We start from the raw sequence: 17,010 nt of genomic DNA on the forward strand, positions 1-17,010 counted from the left end.
GGACGCACGCGCATCGTTTCACCCCGCTGGACGTACGCACGCTTTCGTCCCCGCTGGATACGCGCCGATCCCCGCTGGACGCACGCGCGCGTCCCCGCCAGAGCGCACACACTTTCATTTACTTGACACACACACTGTTCACCCCACTCAGACACGCACTGTCCCCCACTGAACACACACACTGTCCCCACTAGACACGCACACTGTTCCCCTTGACACACACACTGGGCTACACCCCAGACACACACTGTCCCCACTAGACGCACGCACGCAATACACTGAACGCACGCACGCTGTCCCCCCACTGGGCCACACACTGTCCCCATAGACGCACTGTCCCGCCGGACACACACACACTGTCCCCCCATAGACACACACTGTTCCCCACTAGACACACACGCTGTCCCCGCCGACGCACGCACTGATACGCCGATACACGCAGTCCCCCCACTGGACACGCTGTTCCCCTGGACGCACGCTGTTTCCACTGGACGCACCGCCGCGCAATGCACTGGATTGCGCACTGTCCCCGCTGGACGCACGCGATACACTGGACGCACGCTGTCCCCGCTGGACGCACACGCGTCCCCACTGGACGCACGCAGTCCCCGCTGGACGCGCTGTCCCCACTGGACGCACGCACTGTCCCCGCTGGACGCACGCTGGACGCACGCACGCTGATGCAGCGGGCGCACGCTCGTTCCCGCTGGACGCACTGGTTACGCGGGCGCACGCTGGTCACGCTGGACGCACGCTGTCCGCTGGACACGCACGCTGATGCCGCTGGACGCACTGTTCGCCGGACGCACGCGCCGTTCCCCGCTGGACACGCAGTCCCCACTGGACACGCACTGTTCCTTGACGCACACTGTTCCCCACTGTGGACGCACACTGTTCCCCACTAGACACACACACACTGTTCCCCACTAGACACACACACATACACTGTCCCCACTAGACCACACACTGTTCCCCACTTGACTTGCACTGTTCCCCATGACACACACACTGTTCCCCACTGAACACACACACTGTTTCCCCACTAGACACACACACACACTGTTCCCCACTAGGCACACTGCACTGTTGTTCCCCCACTGAACGCACACACACACACACTGTCCCCCACTAGACACACACACTGTTCCCCGCCGAGCACACGCACCAGTTCCACTGAACGCACGCACTGTTCCACTGAACGCACGCACGCACGCACTGTTCCCCACTGGGCGCACACACGCACGCACACTGTCCCCACTGGACACGCGCACTCTTCCCCCCGCACCCTGGACACACACACTGTTCCCCCACTAGACACGCACTGTTCCCCACTAGACACACACACACTGTTCCCCCACTAGACACACACACTGTTCCCCTACTACACACACACACTGTCCCCCCACTAGACACACACACACACACACACACACTGTCCCCCCACTAGACACACACACACGTTCAGAGGAGGAACTACAATGCTGAACAACACACCATCACTTCCACTCATCGTAGCTTAATCATGTAGACGATCTTTCAAATCGATGATATAGATTATAGGTCTTGTGGGCCGGAGACTTTGTGTTGCCGATGGAGTCAAAAGATCGGTTATTTGCGAGCGACTATTATTATCAAAGAAGGATTTTTTCTCTATGAGAAGATTTTGAATACTGCACTACCTCTTCAAGACCAAAGACGTCTGGTCCAATTTTGAGGTTTCTTTTCATTGTATTTGACGTAGTAACTTTATCAATACGTATTTCGCGGGTCTATATGAGTACATGATTTTTCTGGTTGCTCTTGTATACTCAGTATACTGTACAGAAAGTGGCAGTCATTTGCCACTCACACTTGGTATGTTTACCTACTCAACTCCAGTATACTTGTAAAAGAATCTTGAAAATTATCCACCATACACTTGAGTTACTCACCTAACGTCTCGGTCGTACATCTAGCAAAAATAAAGTAGACGAAGAGGGTGATTGGCCAAGTCAGCGCGTGCATGCCTCGCAGTACACCAATCAGCGACCAGTTCACAGCCACTGTCACTCAATGACACGTCCCGGCTTGCAGACTCCAACTAGAATGCGGTAGTGGGAGTCCCGTGGGGCGGGAGGCAACCTGAGCGTCGTGAGGCGGGGACGAGTGTGCCAGCATCGCACCCTACCCCACCTTATAAACACGCCACCACGCCTCCGCAGCCCTCCTCCTCCGCGCCGCTACACGCATGTCTTCCTCACCTTCCTCTCACGCATATATTTCTAACGTATGCCTTCTTAACATATCTCTCATACATGTCTTCCAAACATGCTTCTCCTGCATGTATTTCTAACGCATGTCTTCCTCTTTTTTCTTTCACACACACTCTTCCTGCTCGTCTTCATCTCACGAGTGTGTGTGTGTGACATAAAAAGAGGGACGTATAGGGTTATTGAGGTAATGAGTAGGAGGATGTATAAGGAAGAGGTGAAGGAGGTAATGAGGAGGACGGGGATGATGTTCAGCCAGTGGAGGTGTGCGTAAATGAGGCTGAAAATATGATGTTGAGTATGTTTTTGGGGGGATGGGCAAATTTTGCGTTGCAAATCTGTAATATTTGTTGAGTGCATGACGTGCAAGGGAGAACTCAGATGGTTGTTCTTAAGGCTTTACTATGTTAAAGTGGATACACAACAACTCAACAATGTTGGTGATGTTGTCGTCATTATGTAGGATATATTGGCGACAATGTTCCAAAAACAAATGTTGCAAACTTTTCTTTTAATTTTCCAATAATGTTCATAACACATTCCCCAACACAAGTTACCGACAATGTTGCGTTGGTGTGGGTCCATTTTAAAAGGAATATCATAGTACAACACATCAAGTAAGGGTGTGTTGGTGTGTTGGTTGTAGCACTTGAGCACGTTACCCCACTATTATAACATTCTCAAACCTTCCTTTTTTACACCTCAGTGACCCGGAGTTTATGTTGTTCCTGAATCAGTACCGACACACTACTCCCTCATCTTGAACCTAATGCCTTTCTACAAAACTCACTGGGTTATTCCAACCCCAGCTGTAACTGTTACTTTCCTGACTCTCCTCTGCCTACTTGACTTCATTAGGACAATGAGAGAGTGTGGGAGCGTCACCTGGAATGTGTAGCTCAAATTATCCCATATTTCTTTGCAGGCGATAGAGTAAAATATTCAAGATGGTCTTGTGAGTACAGTACCTTGCTTACAGTCAATTCTCCAAATATCCACCAAAGCTTTCTTGATGGTAACCATCCTGTAAGGCGGTGAACCCAGAGATTCAATCAGGTATGGACAAATATGGTTCAAGAACAAAGTGTAATGAAATACAGCAAGATGAAGGGCGAAATTGTTGGCCTTACATGGCAGCACATGAGGGCCTCCGTCAGTAGTAACTGCTATCAAAATAATAGCTGGCTTGTTGGAAGACCATTCTGATGAACATAACCACAAGAAACTGGGATCAAGTCGTATCATTAGCCAAATTATCAATCCCTTTGCAAAACACCATCTAATAAATTCATGAAATATAAGAATAAGTGTGCAAGCTCCAGAAAACGTGGCAGAAGACTTGACTGCAGGGGCCTTTGCATTAGGTGAAAAAGGCATTATATCTTTTAATGATGAAAACTGAACAAAGGAAACACCTTATTCTATGATGCCATACACATACATTTTCCTCTGTCTCAGAGAGAAGAAAAGAGCCAACAACGTAGCTGACAAGCTTGCTTTAGTTCTTGCTGATAGAAAACTGTTTTGAAGAATTGTTATCGTGGGTAAAACGAGAAATGTTAACTTAAAAGATATATTTTTCCGTTAGTTGTTCATCTGTTCCTCACTCATTAGCACACACTAATGACACGCTTCACAAAGCATCAACGAGTACACTTTAGCTGAACTGGGGAAAGAAATCATTGTACAACCTCTCTATCCACATGTTGGACCATCAAGCTGGATCATAGTTAGATGGCTGTCCTACAATTGATTAGGAATCAAGGACAGTAACATTTGGACATTTAAGTGCCAAGTTGCTTTCATTGGTCATGAAACATGTTTTGAGTGAAAGTGTTTGTTCAGTAAGTAGGGCTAAATTATATATACAATCATTGTTTAATATGTTTTATATATCAATGTGTAGTATGAATGTGTTAAATAAATAAATTTAATGTTGTGTAAAAGTTAGGTAAACTAGCATTGTAATTGGTGACCTGGCATCAGCACTGTGTGGGTCATTTCTCCACCAACTCAGCCAGGCAGAGACAGATGAGCCCTGGCTGGTGGTGTATATTTTTGCACTGTTCAAGTAAAGATTGAGGTTAGGGATTAGGTTAATTTAGACTGTGGTTTCATGCTTTATATTAATAAATGATAATGTTAACCCAGCTGATTGTTGTGACCACTAGCCGCTGGGGTTTGTTTCTCTATGGCACGGTGTCACGATCAAGCCTCACCTCTAACTTGACTAGTGGCAAAAAATTGAAAGAGTGATGGTATAACAATATATATATATATATATATATATATATATATATATATATATATATATATATATATATATATATATATATATATATATATATATATATATATATATATATATATATATGTGTGTGTGTGTGTGTGTGTGTGTGTGTGTGTGTGTGTGTGTAAAGGCCTGGCCTGTATGATATAAATCCCTTGCCAGCCTAATCAGGATCTTATAAAAGGAAAGTCAAGAACCATGGGTTTCCAAGGGGTAATAAACAACCGTTAGAGATTGACATCTCTTTACTACGAAAATAATCACAATAATTTAACTCTGACACCACTCACACAAATATTAAATAAACAGCGCTGGAGTCAAACAATTACTTAAAACAAAACAATACAACAAAATACAGGTGCTTCCTACGGCTGAAGATGAAATTTTTTTCTAGCCAGCACGGCGGAATGTTCTGGTAACGAGGTGATCCACTCTCAGGGGAAGGTCCAGGGCAGCTTCCCCCTTGGCGCAGGCGTTGGTGGGCGATGCCTTGCCACACAGGAGAGACACCAGGGCACAGACGGTGGATAGGGCATGGAGGAAGTGGCGATGACGTGGCAGCTGCGGTAGTAGCTGGAGTAGGTGTCCGGAGACTGACAGCCGAATAGTGAAGGACTGAGGAATCAGCCCACAAGCCCCAAGAGTCTCAGATGAGTACACAACCAGAGTTGGAATCGAACAACTGGGTGAGGTAACAGCTGTGGTGCTGGCTGAGTGTCTGCTGTGCGACGAGGTAGCAGCGACCTTCTCACCTCCGTGACGAAAACCATCCTGCTCCTTACAGCCCTTATAATTATATATATATATATATATATATATATATATATATATATATATATATATATATATATATATATATATATATATATATTTTTTAGTATTTCTTTTTATTTGAAACTTCTGGTCGGCCTTCATCATGTACATCATCCTAACCCTAAGAATGAGCAGCTTCATACAAAATGTAACCAAACCTAACCTAGCCTACTTTAAGTATAATTTGGCTATCTTATAATGTTAAACGGCGTCTTGTATTAAACAGATAAAATTTTTATATATTCGAACTAATTTTCATCAAGTTATAACAAAAAGTTATCTTTATTCGGCAGAAACGTCGATTGTTTCCTGAGGCCTAATCGTCGGGTATCTTCATTTATCATGACATATTGTACAATTACAATTATCTCTGAGATGCAAACAGGCTTAGTAAGATAGCATCCATTTATTTCATAATTACACTACATTAGTTTTTAATTATAACGGTTAAAACAGAGGCTAAGATAACTTTCCTTCGCTTCGGTATAGAATGAAGGTAAGAACTAACGAGATTTCGTATTTAGTTTCTATACGTTAAGATAAAATACACTTTTATTATGACTATATAAAGATCAGTTTCAGGAGCATCTTGTATTTTAATCTATTTAGGTAAAAAAGCTGTGATAAAAAAAAATTAATAATGGTCTTAACATTTTCTGTGTTTAGCGTCACAGAACTGGGACATTCAGTAAATCGGTACCTGAGGAATAATGAGATGTTCCAGTAATATCACTTATTGTTTACTAAGATTAAGAAGAATTAGAAATTTATAGAACCATAGAAATGATATTGATGATAATATTAATACTATTACTAATGATAATTTGAAAATAGTAATAATAAAATAAAACGATGCTGCTGGAAGACGCTGGAAGAACGAGCACTGTGTACAACTCTCAAGCCTATTATTTATTTTCTGGGTTGTAAACAATAAAACTCAGGATAAGTGAAAGCCTAAAGGACTCGTTAGATGTGGTAAAAATGCAGCTGTATAAAAGACGATGCGATAGGGATGGAGGTAAATATTATGTAATAATGTGCCGAGTAAAGACATTTAGGTGTGTGATAGGTTGGTATAAAAATGTTTTTGTTTTTTCCTGGGCCATAGTGTCCATCCTGGAAAAAGCTAAAAACATTGAGAGATAACGGGAATATGGAACTTTGATTGACCTGACAACAGCACATGATATAGGAATCACGAATGTGCTGTAGAATTTAGTGTGAATATAGAGTGAGAGAGGAAAGAGGTAATGAAAACTTTATACAAACAGAACTGGATATACTCGTCAGAGGTGGCAAAGACTTAAAGAGGTAGCAAAGGCTTAAGGGTTCGGCTCAAGACCAAAGTTTAAGGTATAGTGGAGGGTGTTGGGAGAAGATGCTTCTCAGTGTTCATAATGGTCAGTAAGGGAAGGCTGACGGAGGTCTGTATGAGATACGGATAAGGGATGCAGGAAGTATAGAGGTATAAAGGTGTAGGAGAGTATGCCAATTATGTCACTAAAGACGGGCACAAACCCCTTTAACGTTACATTTTAGTCCAAGTCACAGTCCGCTTCGATCTTGTTGTGATACATCTGAATATCAAGGTTGATGATTATAATCACCGGTCTTTGATCGAGTTACCGAGCTAACAAAGTCTTCCACAAACACCTCGAGACTCCCACAAGGACGCCCACACCTGTGTCCTCCTGCACGAGTGCATTGGGGATTAATACAAGTAACATTAATATGACTAAAGGGAAGATATATATTTTTTTTAGTTATGTACAGTAATAATATGGACAGTGAAGAAACAATAAGGTGGCAAAAAATTTGAAAAGTTGTTGAATTGGTCAAATATGGTGTGTTGGGTAAACTGTTTACTAGATAGGATAACGAAATTGTCATAGATGAGAGAGTCATGTTGGAAGACCAAAGAAGACATACAAATAGCGAGTAACAAAAAGTGTAAATTTAAGGCGGCATTATCCCACATTATATGTACTATACAGTATGTGAGTTGTTATTGTCATGTTTAAAGAATATCCTACAAGATATGTCTGGTTGTATTACTCGAAATGCTGTGACAGCTCTGAATTAGCCTTAAAAATAGTGGCTTATTATCGGAATTGTATGGTTATTGGTTTTATAATGTGGGTTTTCATCGAATTATGATGTGTGTGGCAGTCGCAACATGCTGGGTGGACAGATCCGTATGGTTCAGTGACGCAATAATTTCAATTCAAAGTAATGATGCACAACGGCGTCATAAATTTTAATTGTTATAATGACTGTCAAGTCATCAGCTTTTTCGTATCCAGAAGTCATTTCTTTTTTTTATAATATTAAATGTCATAGTTGCCAGTCTATGACGTTATAGGCTTTGAAGACAACTGTAGTCAAATGTCAAAGTACTTATTGCCATAATCTTTTCATCCAAGTATACCTTTCACGTACCGGAGAGACTTGCTAACTTTGTTCTCCCCACCGTCTTACTAGTCTCTGACCCCTTGAGATGGTCTCTCCTCCCTTCCTCTCCGTCCTCCCCTTCATGAACTCTCTACTCCCCTCTAACCACTTGACATAGGATGACGTCTCTTCTCAGTAAGATGTAGATGAGCAGCCTCAACTTCACCTTGTTTTCAGTATCTTCATTTTTCAAACGATGGTGACAGTGACGGTCTGTTTCTACGAAGTCTTGAACACCCTTGTACTGTATAATTGGACTTTTTACGCTTTGTCATCAAGCATGAAGTGCGTGACTTCAACTTGAAATTTCTGCAATGCTGGTAGTCTATTTTGTCGTGAGTTGTGATCCTTTATCATCTCTTATGAAATGTTGATTTCGGAGACAGGCATTAAAGATAACTTTTTCCCACCTTACGGCAGCCTGACGAGATAAGTCTATCATCCCCATTGGTTAGAGTGCTCTATTATTTACATTGTAAATATGTAATATATTCACACAAATACTTGTATGCATATGCACTATCAATGTGATGTACTGCCTCCATGTCCATTAGAATTTTAAAAGAAGATTAGATATCGTCCCTGACATTTAATGCTAACAGAATATTTACAGATAGACGTAATCGTAAGTCTTCCTTCTTCGGACGTTGTATGAAGTGTTTTGGTACATCGCCTTGCAGTAATTAGCTATATAAACAGAATACAGCTTCGGAACACATTATCCAATAGAACTAAAACAATAAGTCCTCATTAACCTGCTCGGAGGACATTGAATATGTTTGGCCTCCAACATATCAGTATTAGAGGTGTCATCACCAAATAACTGTAGTCCTGTTACGACTAGTAAGGTCTTACACACACTGTAAATCTGGAATATGTCCCCCTGACGCTTTTGTTCAGAGAGTCCGTATATTTTTAGGCGAAGTTCTGGAACACTTCATGGACCACCAAAATACAATCTTTAGTGTTTCGGTTAAAAATTCAATGATTCAACAGAAAATAAATGTTTATCTCATTTGTATCTTTCATACTGGGATTGTAAGTCAAGGAGTGGACGATGCCGTGCTCCGCTGATGTAAATTTAACCCTCGGTGGTTGCCACGATTTTATGGACTTCAACATTTTTTTTCAGTAACAACTTGACAGGAGTGGTAAAGAAAACACACACACACACACACACACACACACATCGCTGATACGCTGTAGGCATCAGCTTGCTTTGTCCCGTGAGAGGGTTACGCCTCCCAGCCACAGCTGACGTGGGGCTCCACACAGTCCTCAATCCTCTGACGCAAGCATATGGGGAGGAGTCTTGTTACTCCGTCATGTCTGACAGTGGTTCTCAAACTTTTTTTCCAGTTTTACTCCTATTTAAAGTCTGACAGGTTCGAATTACCCCAACGTAAAATTTTACTCCTTACTTTTTATTCAATAAAGTTTAATATACAAAACACAAGCTTACAAATGTACTTACAAATTTGACTCCTCCAATAAAGTGTATTATACAAAACACAAGTGTACAATTATTCTAGTCTGTCTTATACAAAAATCAATAATAGTTCTACAGTTACAGTGCTGTTATAGACTTAAACTTAGTGAGATGGATGAACTTGTTTTTTCGACACCAGATTTTGGATGCGTGGTTTAGTATTTGACAGAGCCAGCCTCATATCTGAGCTTGGAAAGAGCCAGTTTCTAGTCTTGGACTTGATGTGGTACATTGCCGAGAACCCAAGTTCACACATATAGGTCGTGGGAAATGGAAGAAGTACGTCGATAGCCCGAGTCATTAGAGTTGGGTATCCCACTGCTCCTTGCTTAAGCCAGAAAGATGCAATATCCTCAACAGTGCCGATTGTGCTACGGGTCACGGAATCATTTCTCAACTTCAGGAATTCGTCTTTTGCAGGGTCGTTGTCAGAAATGACATATTCGGCGACAAGAAATGGTTGCTTCATCCATGCGGTGTTCGTCTCAAGAGCCTTGCTTTCAGGAAAATATTTTGTCATTGACGTCTTGAGTGTGAGCAGAAGCTCGCCAATTGCGGTCGCCGGGCACTGAACCTCGCTACTTTGAAAAAAATTGTCTAGCCTGGTAAACATAGCGACGTTGTTGACGTTGACTCGCCTGTGCCATAGTTCCATTTGTTGACAGAAGGCATTCATCTTATCTTGGACATCGATGATGGAAGCATTTTTTCCTTGGAGAGAGCAATTCAACACATTCATCTCTCGAAAGATATCCGACAGATAAGCTAGGCGTGCGATGAGCTTGTCGTCACGAAAGGCAGCGTTGTCAGGGTGTGCCAAACGCGGTAAACGTAAAAGTTATAAGAGTTAAATACGAGGTTACCCCACCGTGCCAACAGAAGCATATTACCCCAGCCAAAATGTAGTTCTTACCCCAGTTGGGGTAATTACCCCAAGTTTGAGAACCATTGGACTACTGTGTTGACCTTGCTGCTGACACCAAGAAACACTACTTATATGAGAGACCCCCCTTTGACCAACCTCTGCCCCCCCCCCCCCACCAAAGCTCCAGGATCATCATCATCAGCAGTCAACACAAGATCCGCATGGGGTAACACGGACGTACGGCACAACAGGTAACACACCCCGTGAACACACACAGTAAGAGGAGATTAATGATTTGAAATATGTAATTAGAAAATTCAAAGGTAAATTTTCAGCTCAAACTGATACTTGAAAAAGAGCCTCTGCGATACACTACAGAAACAAAACACCTCCAACATAAAATAGCAACGGGAAGATTGCAGTCAAATTGAAGGTATTTTAAATGTCTGTACTGTGGAAAATCAACAGTCATCGGGAACACATGTCCAAGCAGAGGAAAACAGTGACACTGGGAGCAGTGTTACTGAGGCTCCTGTAGTCATAGATAGTGAAACTGAACAGATAATAACAGAAAATTTTGATGATGTAAGCTGTGACACAAGTGTGTAAGAGTCTTCCGATGAAATACTTCACTTGCTGACTAGTACAGGTATGTGCTTCAGAACTGTTTCTAAATAACTAGGGCTCCTCTTGCTTATGGTGGGGACAGAACAATATATCTTAAATTCTCTGCGTCTTCTTTCCAAATATAATGCATAATAGCCAGTGTTAATAATAGACAAAAAGGCTACCAACTTTCAGTCCCATGGGATCATTATCCACCTGGGTAACTCCACTCTCAACATGCCAAACGCCTATGCTCCCGCAGATCAGCTTCAATACACAGATTTCCCAGACTTTGTACACACTGAGCCCACTGTCCTAATTGGTGATCTGAATACTAGACACAAGAAATTGTGTGACCCCACCACTAACACCAATGGTAGGAGACTTATCTCACTTCTCAGCGGGCTCTAGACAAGTGTGTTGGTTTGAATTTATAATACACAACTCATAGCTCTGATGTAGTCTCTGATCTTATGTCTGATCACAACCCAATCCAAGCCAATATACATGTAGCCATTACCTCCCTCACTGGCGGTAATCTCAACAGACGTACACTCACAGTCAAGCAAGAACATGAAAGCTAGTTTATAGACTTCATCTATGACTGGTACAATGATTACAAGCCTGACAGTTACCAAAATTTCCATAATCTTATAGATAGGCCTTAGGCATTCTTCACCAACATTGCTTCCACCAAAAAAAAACGGAGAAAACGTGGTCAGCATCATAGGAACAGACAACAGGAGTGTCAGGATGACCCCACACTGAAAAAAAAAAAAACTCGAGGCCATAACTAGGAGGGTAGTTAAGGGTTACAAACGAACGCCGGGCAAAGTAGAAGGGAAACAACACATTCCCCTCAGCAAATCCTGGAGGAACATTTATACGATCAGAGGTAAAAACAGTCGTCACTTCTCCCACCCAAATCCATTGCAAAAATCGAATGAGCTTATAACAAAGTGGGATCATTTCTCTAGCCACAACAAGTCAGCAATTAAGACTTAAGACCTTCTTGATGCGGGATCGGCAGGGCCGTCCACAGATCTGGCACATATGTAAATATAATTTCGTATAATGATGTGTGAGCAGGGCTGGTATTTGATACATAAAATATTTTTCTGTATGCATGTAGATATTTTCTCAGCTTAAAGTGGGAGGTGATTATTATTAGTTTTAGGCTTGTAGTTCCCGGGAGTATGGAGTGATGTCAGTCACTGTCTGGCCTGGGAGTAGGAGGACGTCTCAGTTTGTCAGTGGTGGATACCTTTTCAAATAGAGTTTAGTTAAGTATTATTTATTCAGTGCTGTTCTATTATTATTTATTTTGTGTAAAGTACAATCAATGGTGACATTACAATGTAGTTTATTGTTTATTTACCATTTATTTACTCAGGATTACGTTTATTCTTTATTCTCTTGATTTAATTTATGTTATGGAAGCTACAAACTTATTATGGTAAAAAAATGTATTAAATTTTATTTGAATCTTTTGTAATGTGTATCATTCCAAATCTTCACTCCTGAACTGTGATTGAACCATGGACTAAGGTATCGAATCCGGAGAACTCTGCGTGTGAACAGAGATCACTACCAGGGCTTAAGAATAAGACGAAGGAGCAGGCCTTGTGTCAAATACAACAAAGCCGAGGATAATTTTCGTTGTCCTTGTGGTGCCATACTAGCGATCCCTGTTCACAGTCAGAGGTCTCCGGCTTCGATTCCTGACGAGCGAGGTATTTTTTGTGCATGAAAATCTTCGTATGTATGGACAGTGAGATTCCCTTATTGCTTTCTCAAAGAAGGTGTCTTCATACCTGTATGTTCTTCTGCATAAATGCGGAGCTGATGAATATCAATGACAATTCCTCTTGTTATCCAGGTAAATACTACCCAAGAGCACTAAAAACATGACTCTTGTAAGGCTCATGGTAAGTAGGCCTACTACGTAATTAAATCTCCGGTCAGCTTTATAATTCACTGTATGAATGATAACTCGCTTGAATCTAGCCTACCTTAAAGATGAAGACACTGGGAGCTGACAAGGGTTGATCTTGGCTTTACTGAGGTATTGACACAACACAGAGAAATCCTTTCCTAGGAAAGCCAACCAGCAAGGATGGATAACACTGAAGGGTGTAGGACACAACGTCAGCGGGAGTCCACCTGACGACTGACACGAAAAAGCATTTGATATAAACCGCTGAGAAGGTGGAGGATATTTTGGTTTTGAACGACTATTAAACTGGATTTTGTTTGTTAACTAATATTGAAGTAATGAAAAAATGATGATGATCAGGTCCAACAATAACAGTGATGAGCAGCTTATTTTTACTTGTTACTTATATGTGGGAATTATAGTTAAAGGCGCTTACCAGAAAGAAAACTCACTGTCACTCTTTTTTTTTAATATTTGAAGATATCGAACGAGATGCAGCAAATGAGAATACGGGACCAAAATCAAAATCTTAACCCTTGGAGTACTGATGAATGAGGTTATCTAATCAGTTCTTGCATGTTGTTCCAATATTAAATTCTACCGGTCAGGAAATGTTGTTCACTGTCTTAGTGTCCCCAACATAAAATCAACAATAGCCCGTCTTTGGTTTACGGTGTAAATGAATCCTTCCTCTTGAATATAATCACAAGGTCAAATTCGTGTGTTCAAGACACTGGTATTCATTAATTAATGACATAATCGGCCAGTAAGTACCGATTAATGCATCTTTCCTTTCGGAGCAAGTATCTACGATATATCACTGAGTTTCATCAGTGATTCTGACTTCAACTAAAATAAATCTTTATATCTAATATTATTGTCAGTTACTTGTCTACTCCAGGAATCGCCACTCCCATCTAGAAACATCATCCTTAGAGTCGGTCGGTCAGCCGAGTAGATTTTCAACCTGAAGCAAATATCTTAGACAGCCAGATGAAGCATATGGAGAAAATAAGCTCTGGGAAGAGTTAATTAATATAGATAATGTAGCAGCAAGATAGGAGCTAAAGAAGGAAAGTGCAGTAGACTGATAACATTAATTAGATATACTGGGAAACGTTGTGGTGGTAATTTATAAAATGCTGCATTTACACAGTGTGAACAATTTTCCATGACTGGTGTTTGTGAATGTTAACTCGGTTACTACAGAAGATTTTAATTATTTGAAAATAACCATTCAAGAACAAGGTTGCTCTTATCTGGTCTACTATGGGAGCTATTGTACGCTGATGACTTAATCCTGATATCGGATAATATTGAAGAAGCAGTGGAATAGTCAAATGGCCTGAGAGTAAATGTGGTGAAAAAAAGTAATAAGGGTCCGTGCCTGTGGGAATGTTGAATGCAAACTCTGTTGCAAGAGTAGAAAGCTAGAAGGCTGTTGCCTTCATTGCGGAAAGAGATCTTCCCTCCGCATGAAAGGAGGAATGTTTGGGTCGGGGTGAAAAGTACGATGTTGAATGGTGAGTTGGCTGTACAATGTGTCACTGAAAGACAGGAGGCCCGGCGCACATTTAAGAGGGCGAATTTCTGCTTACAGGTAGGCCGAGATGTGGAAAGAATGAATGATACCAATTGGGTCAAGAGGTGCATAGGCCTAAATGTGGAAGGGTGGCGAGCCCAGGGTTGGACAAGAATAGCATGGGGAGAGATTGTAAGAAATTTAATTTAAGTTAAGAATCTGATAAGCCACGCAGGCGCAGTAATGTCCGCAAAACACGTACACACACACACACACACACACACACGTTCGCGAGCACATATAGAAAAAAGGGAAAGAAACATTTACACTTTTCCACTTCTACCATCACGAACGTGTAAAGTAGATCGATTATTATTCCTTACATGAACGAACAAGGCACTGTTTTCAGATGCTGTTCTGATATTGTACTTATGTTGGTTGATTCTGAGCTGCAGTGTTTTTCCTGTCTGTCCTACATTATTACCATTACATTTGCTACATGGAATACAATAAACACTTCCATTTACATTCAAACTTGGGCTATTTCTTATTACATATTGGTAATGGTTGAGTCATACTTGAAAACAACATTAATATTTAGTAGCTTGAGGGACCGAACTAACGGGACAAATTCATTACGATAAGGCAGAGTCAAAATATTCTTAAGAGTAGGAATTTGCCTGGTTTGAGAGGAATGAAAGGAATTTTTAGCCCTTTTAAAACAACGATCAACAAACACAGAAGGGTACCCAAGTTTTTGTGCAATGGACCGAATGTGTTTCACTTCATCATCAATAAATTCAGTCACAAATATGCAGACATCTTAAGAACATAGCAGAAAAAACTGACATTTTGGTAAACTCCAGGTGATTCGATGAAAAGTGTATGAAACTGTCTACCTGTGTGTATTGTGTGGGGATTAGTGGATGACATCATTATGACCTAACCTCATGTTTAATAAGGTCACCCTGTATTTCTAAGCCTCTCTCTGACCATGTAATCCATTTGGACTAAAAATGAAGTATATATATGTACCTCACGTTTCATACCAGCTGGATTCGGTAAAATGCTACTGACACCACATAAGAGGCACGGGCAGTTTCCCAATGAGGTTCACGGCGCCATCAGCTCGATGAACAGGCTTTGTGTGAAATATAACAGAGTCTAGAACTGCTTTTAGTGTCCTTGTGGCCTAGCCGGTAAGCGTTCCCTAGTCACACCCAGTAGGTCGAGGGTTCGATTCCTTGCTGGTGAGGTCGTTGATTATATGTTCAAAGTCCGCGTGTTATATGGACTAAAAATGAAATATATATATATATATATATATATATATATATATATATATTGTATTAGAACATAAGAAAGTGGGATACTGCAGGAGGCCGACTGGCCCATACAGGGCAGATCCCTTTCACACCCATCCCAGCACTTCCATGTGCCTATCCAACTTCGTCTTGAAGCTCCCTAGCGTCCCCGATCCTACTATAGCACTCGATAGCCTATTCCACATATCCACAACTCTATTACCAAACCAGTGCTTGCCTATATCCTTTCTGAATCGGAATTTATCTATTTTAAAGCCATTTGTTCTAGTTATTTCGTTATTACTGAGCTTCAGAACATCTTCCATTTTACCCTTGTTAATCCCACTTACCCACTTGTACACCTCTATCATATCTCCCCTAACTCTACGCCTCTCTAATGAATGTAAGCCTAAGCTTTTCAGTCTTTCTTCATATGGAAGGTTTCTAATATTATGGATCATTTTTGTCATTCTTCTTTGTACTCTCTCCAAAGAATCTATGTCCATTCTATAATAAGGACACCAGAACTGAACCGCATAATCCATGTGTGGCCTCACTAATGCTAGGTAAAGTTTCAAGATAACGTCAGCAGTTCTGTTACTCACAGACCTAGATATGAACCCAAGAATCCTGTTTGCCTTGTTGCGAACGCTAATACATTGTTTTCTAGGTTTCAAGTCGTTGCTAACAAGTACACCTAGATCTTTTTCACAAACTGAGTTTTCTATTTCCGTGTTACCTAGTTTATACTTAACGTTTGTATTCGTCTTCCCTATCTGTAGTACCTTGCATTTATCAGTATTAAAATTCATTTGCCAGTTTACTGACCACTCATGTAAGGTATCTAGATCTCTTTGAAGGTGTTCAAAGTCACTGTCTGAATTTATCACTCTCCCCATTTTGGTATCATCTGCAAATTTACTAATCCTACTAGTTATGCCTAAATCAAGATCATTAATGAATATAACAAACAGCAGAGGGCCTAATACAGATCCCTGGGGAACTCCGCTTTTGACCGCACCCCAGTCTGACTTTAATCTATTTATGCTGACTCTTTGTTTCCTACCAGTTAACCATGACCTAATCCATTTTAATAATGATCCACCTATTCCATGTGCTTCTACCTTCCTTATCAATCTCTCATGAGGGACTCTATCGAATGCTTTACTGAAATCTAAATAAATTATATCATATGACTTATCATTATCTACCGCTTCATATACTTCTGAGAAAAAGCTAAGCAAATTTGTGAGACAAGAACGTCCCTGGGTGAACCCGTGCTGAGAAGAATGAATTAAGTTGAATGTTTCAAGGTGGCTTCTGATTTTTGTAGCAATAATTGACTCTAGCAACTTGCCTATGATTGACGTGAGACTAATGGGACGGTAATTTGATGCAATTGATTTATCACCCTTTTTGAAAATCGGAACTACATTTGCAAGTTTCCAAGCTTCTGGCACTAGGCCCGATTCTAATGACTTATTA

At 41.2% G+C, this 17,010-nt stretch overlaps 1 protein-coding gene across 1 annotated transcript in view; it reads right to left on the reverse strand.

Moving 5' to 3' along the window:
- LOC121868826 (buccalin-like) overlaps positions 1–2,133 on the reverse strand; it is a 71,868-nt gene extending 69,735 nt beyond the window's left edge. The window contains exon 1 of the mRNA XM_042369793.1: positions 1,932–2,133. Within this exon, the coding sequence (XP_042225727.1) occupies positions 1,932–2,004 (73 nt within the window). The 5' untranslated portion in view covers positions 2,005–2,133. The remainder of the gene's footprint in view (positions 1–1,931) is intronic.
- Between the last annotated feature and the right edge of the window lie 14,877 nt (positions 2,134–17,010).

This window comes from Homarus americanus, unplaced genomic scaffold (genome assembly GCF_018991925.1).
Source record: "Homarus americanus isolate GMGI-L3 unplaced genomic scaffold, GMGI_Hamer_2.0 scaffold30535, whole genome shotgun sequence".
Classification (NCBI taxonomy): Eukaryota; Metazoa; Arthropoda; class Malacostraca; order Decapoda; family Nephropidae; genus Homarus; species Homarus americanus.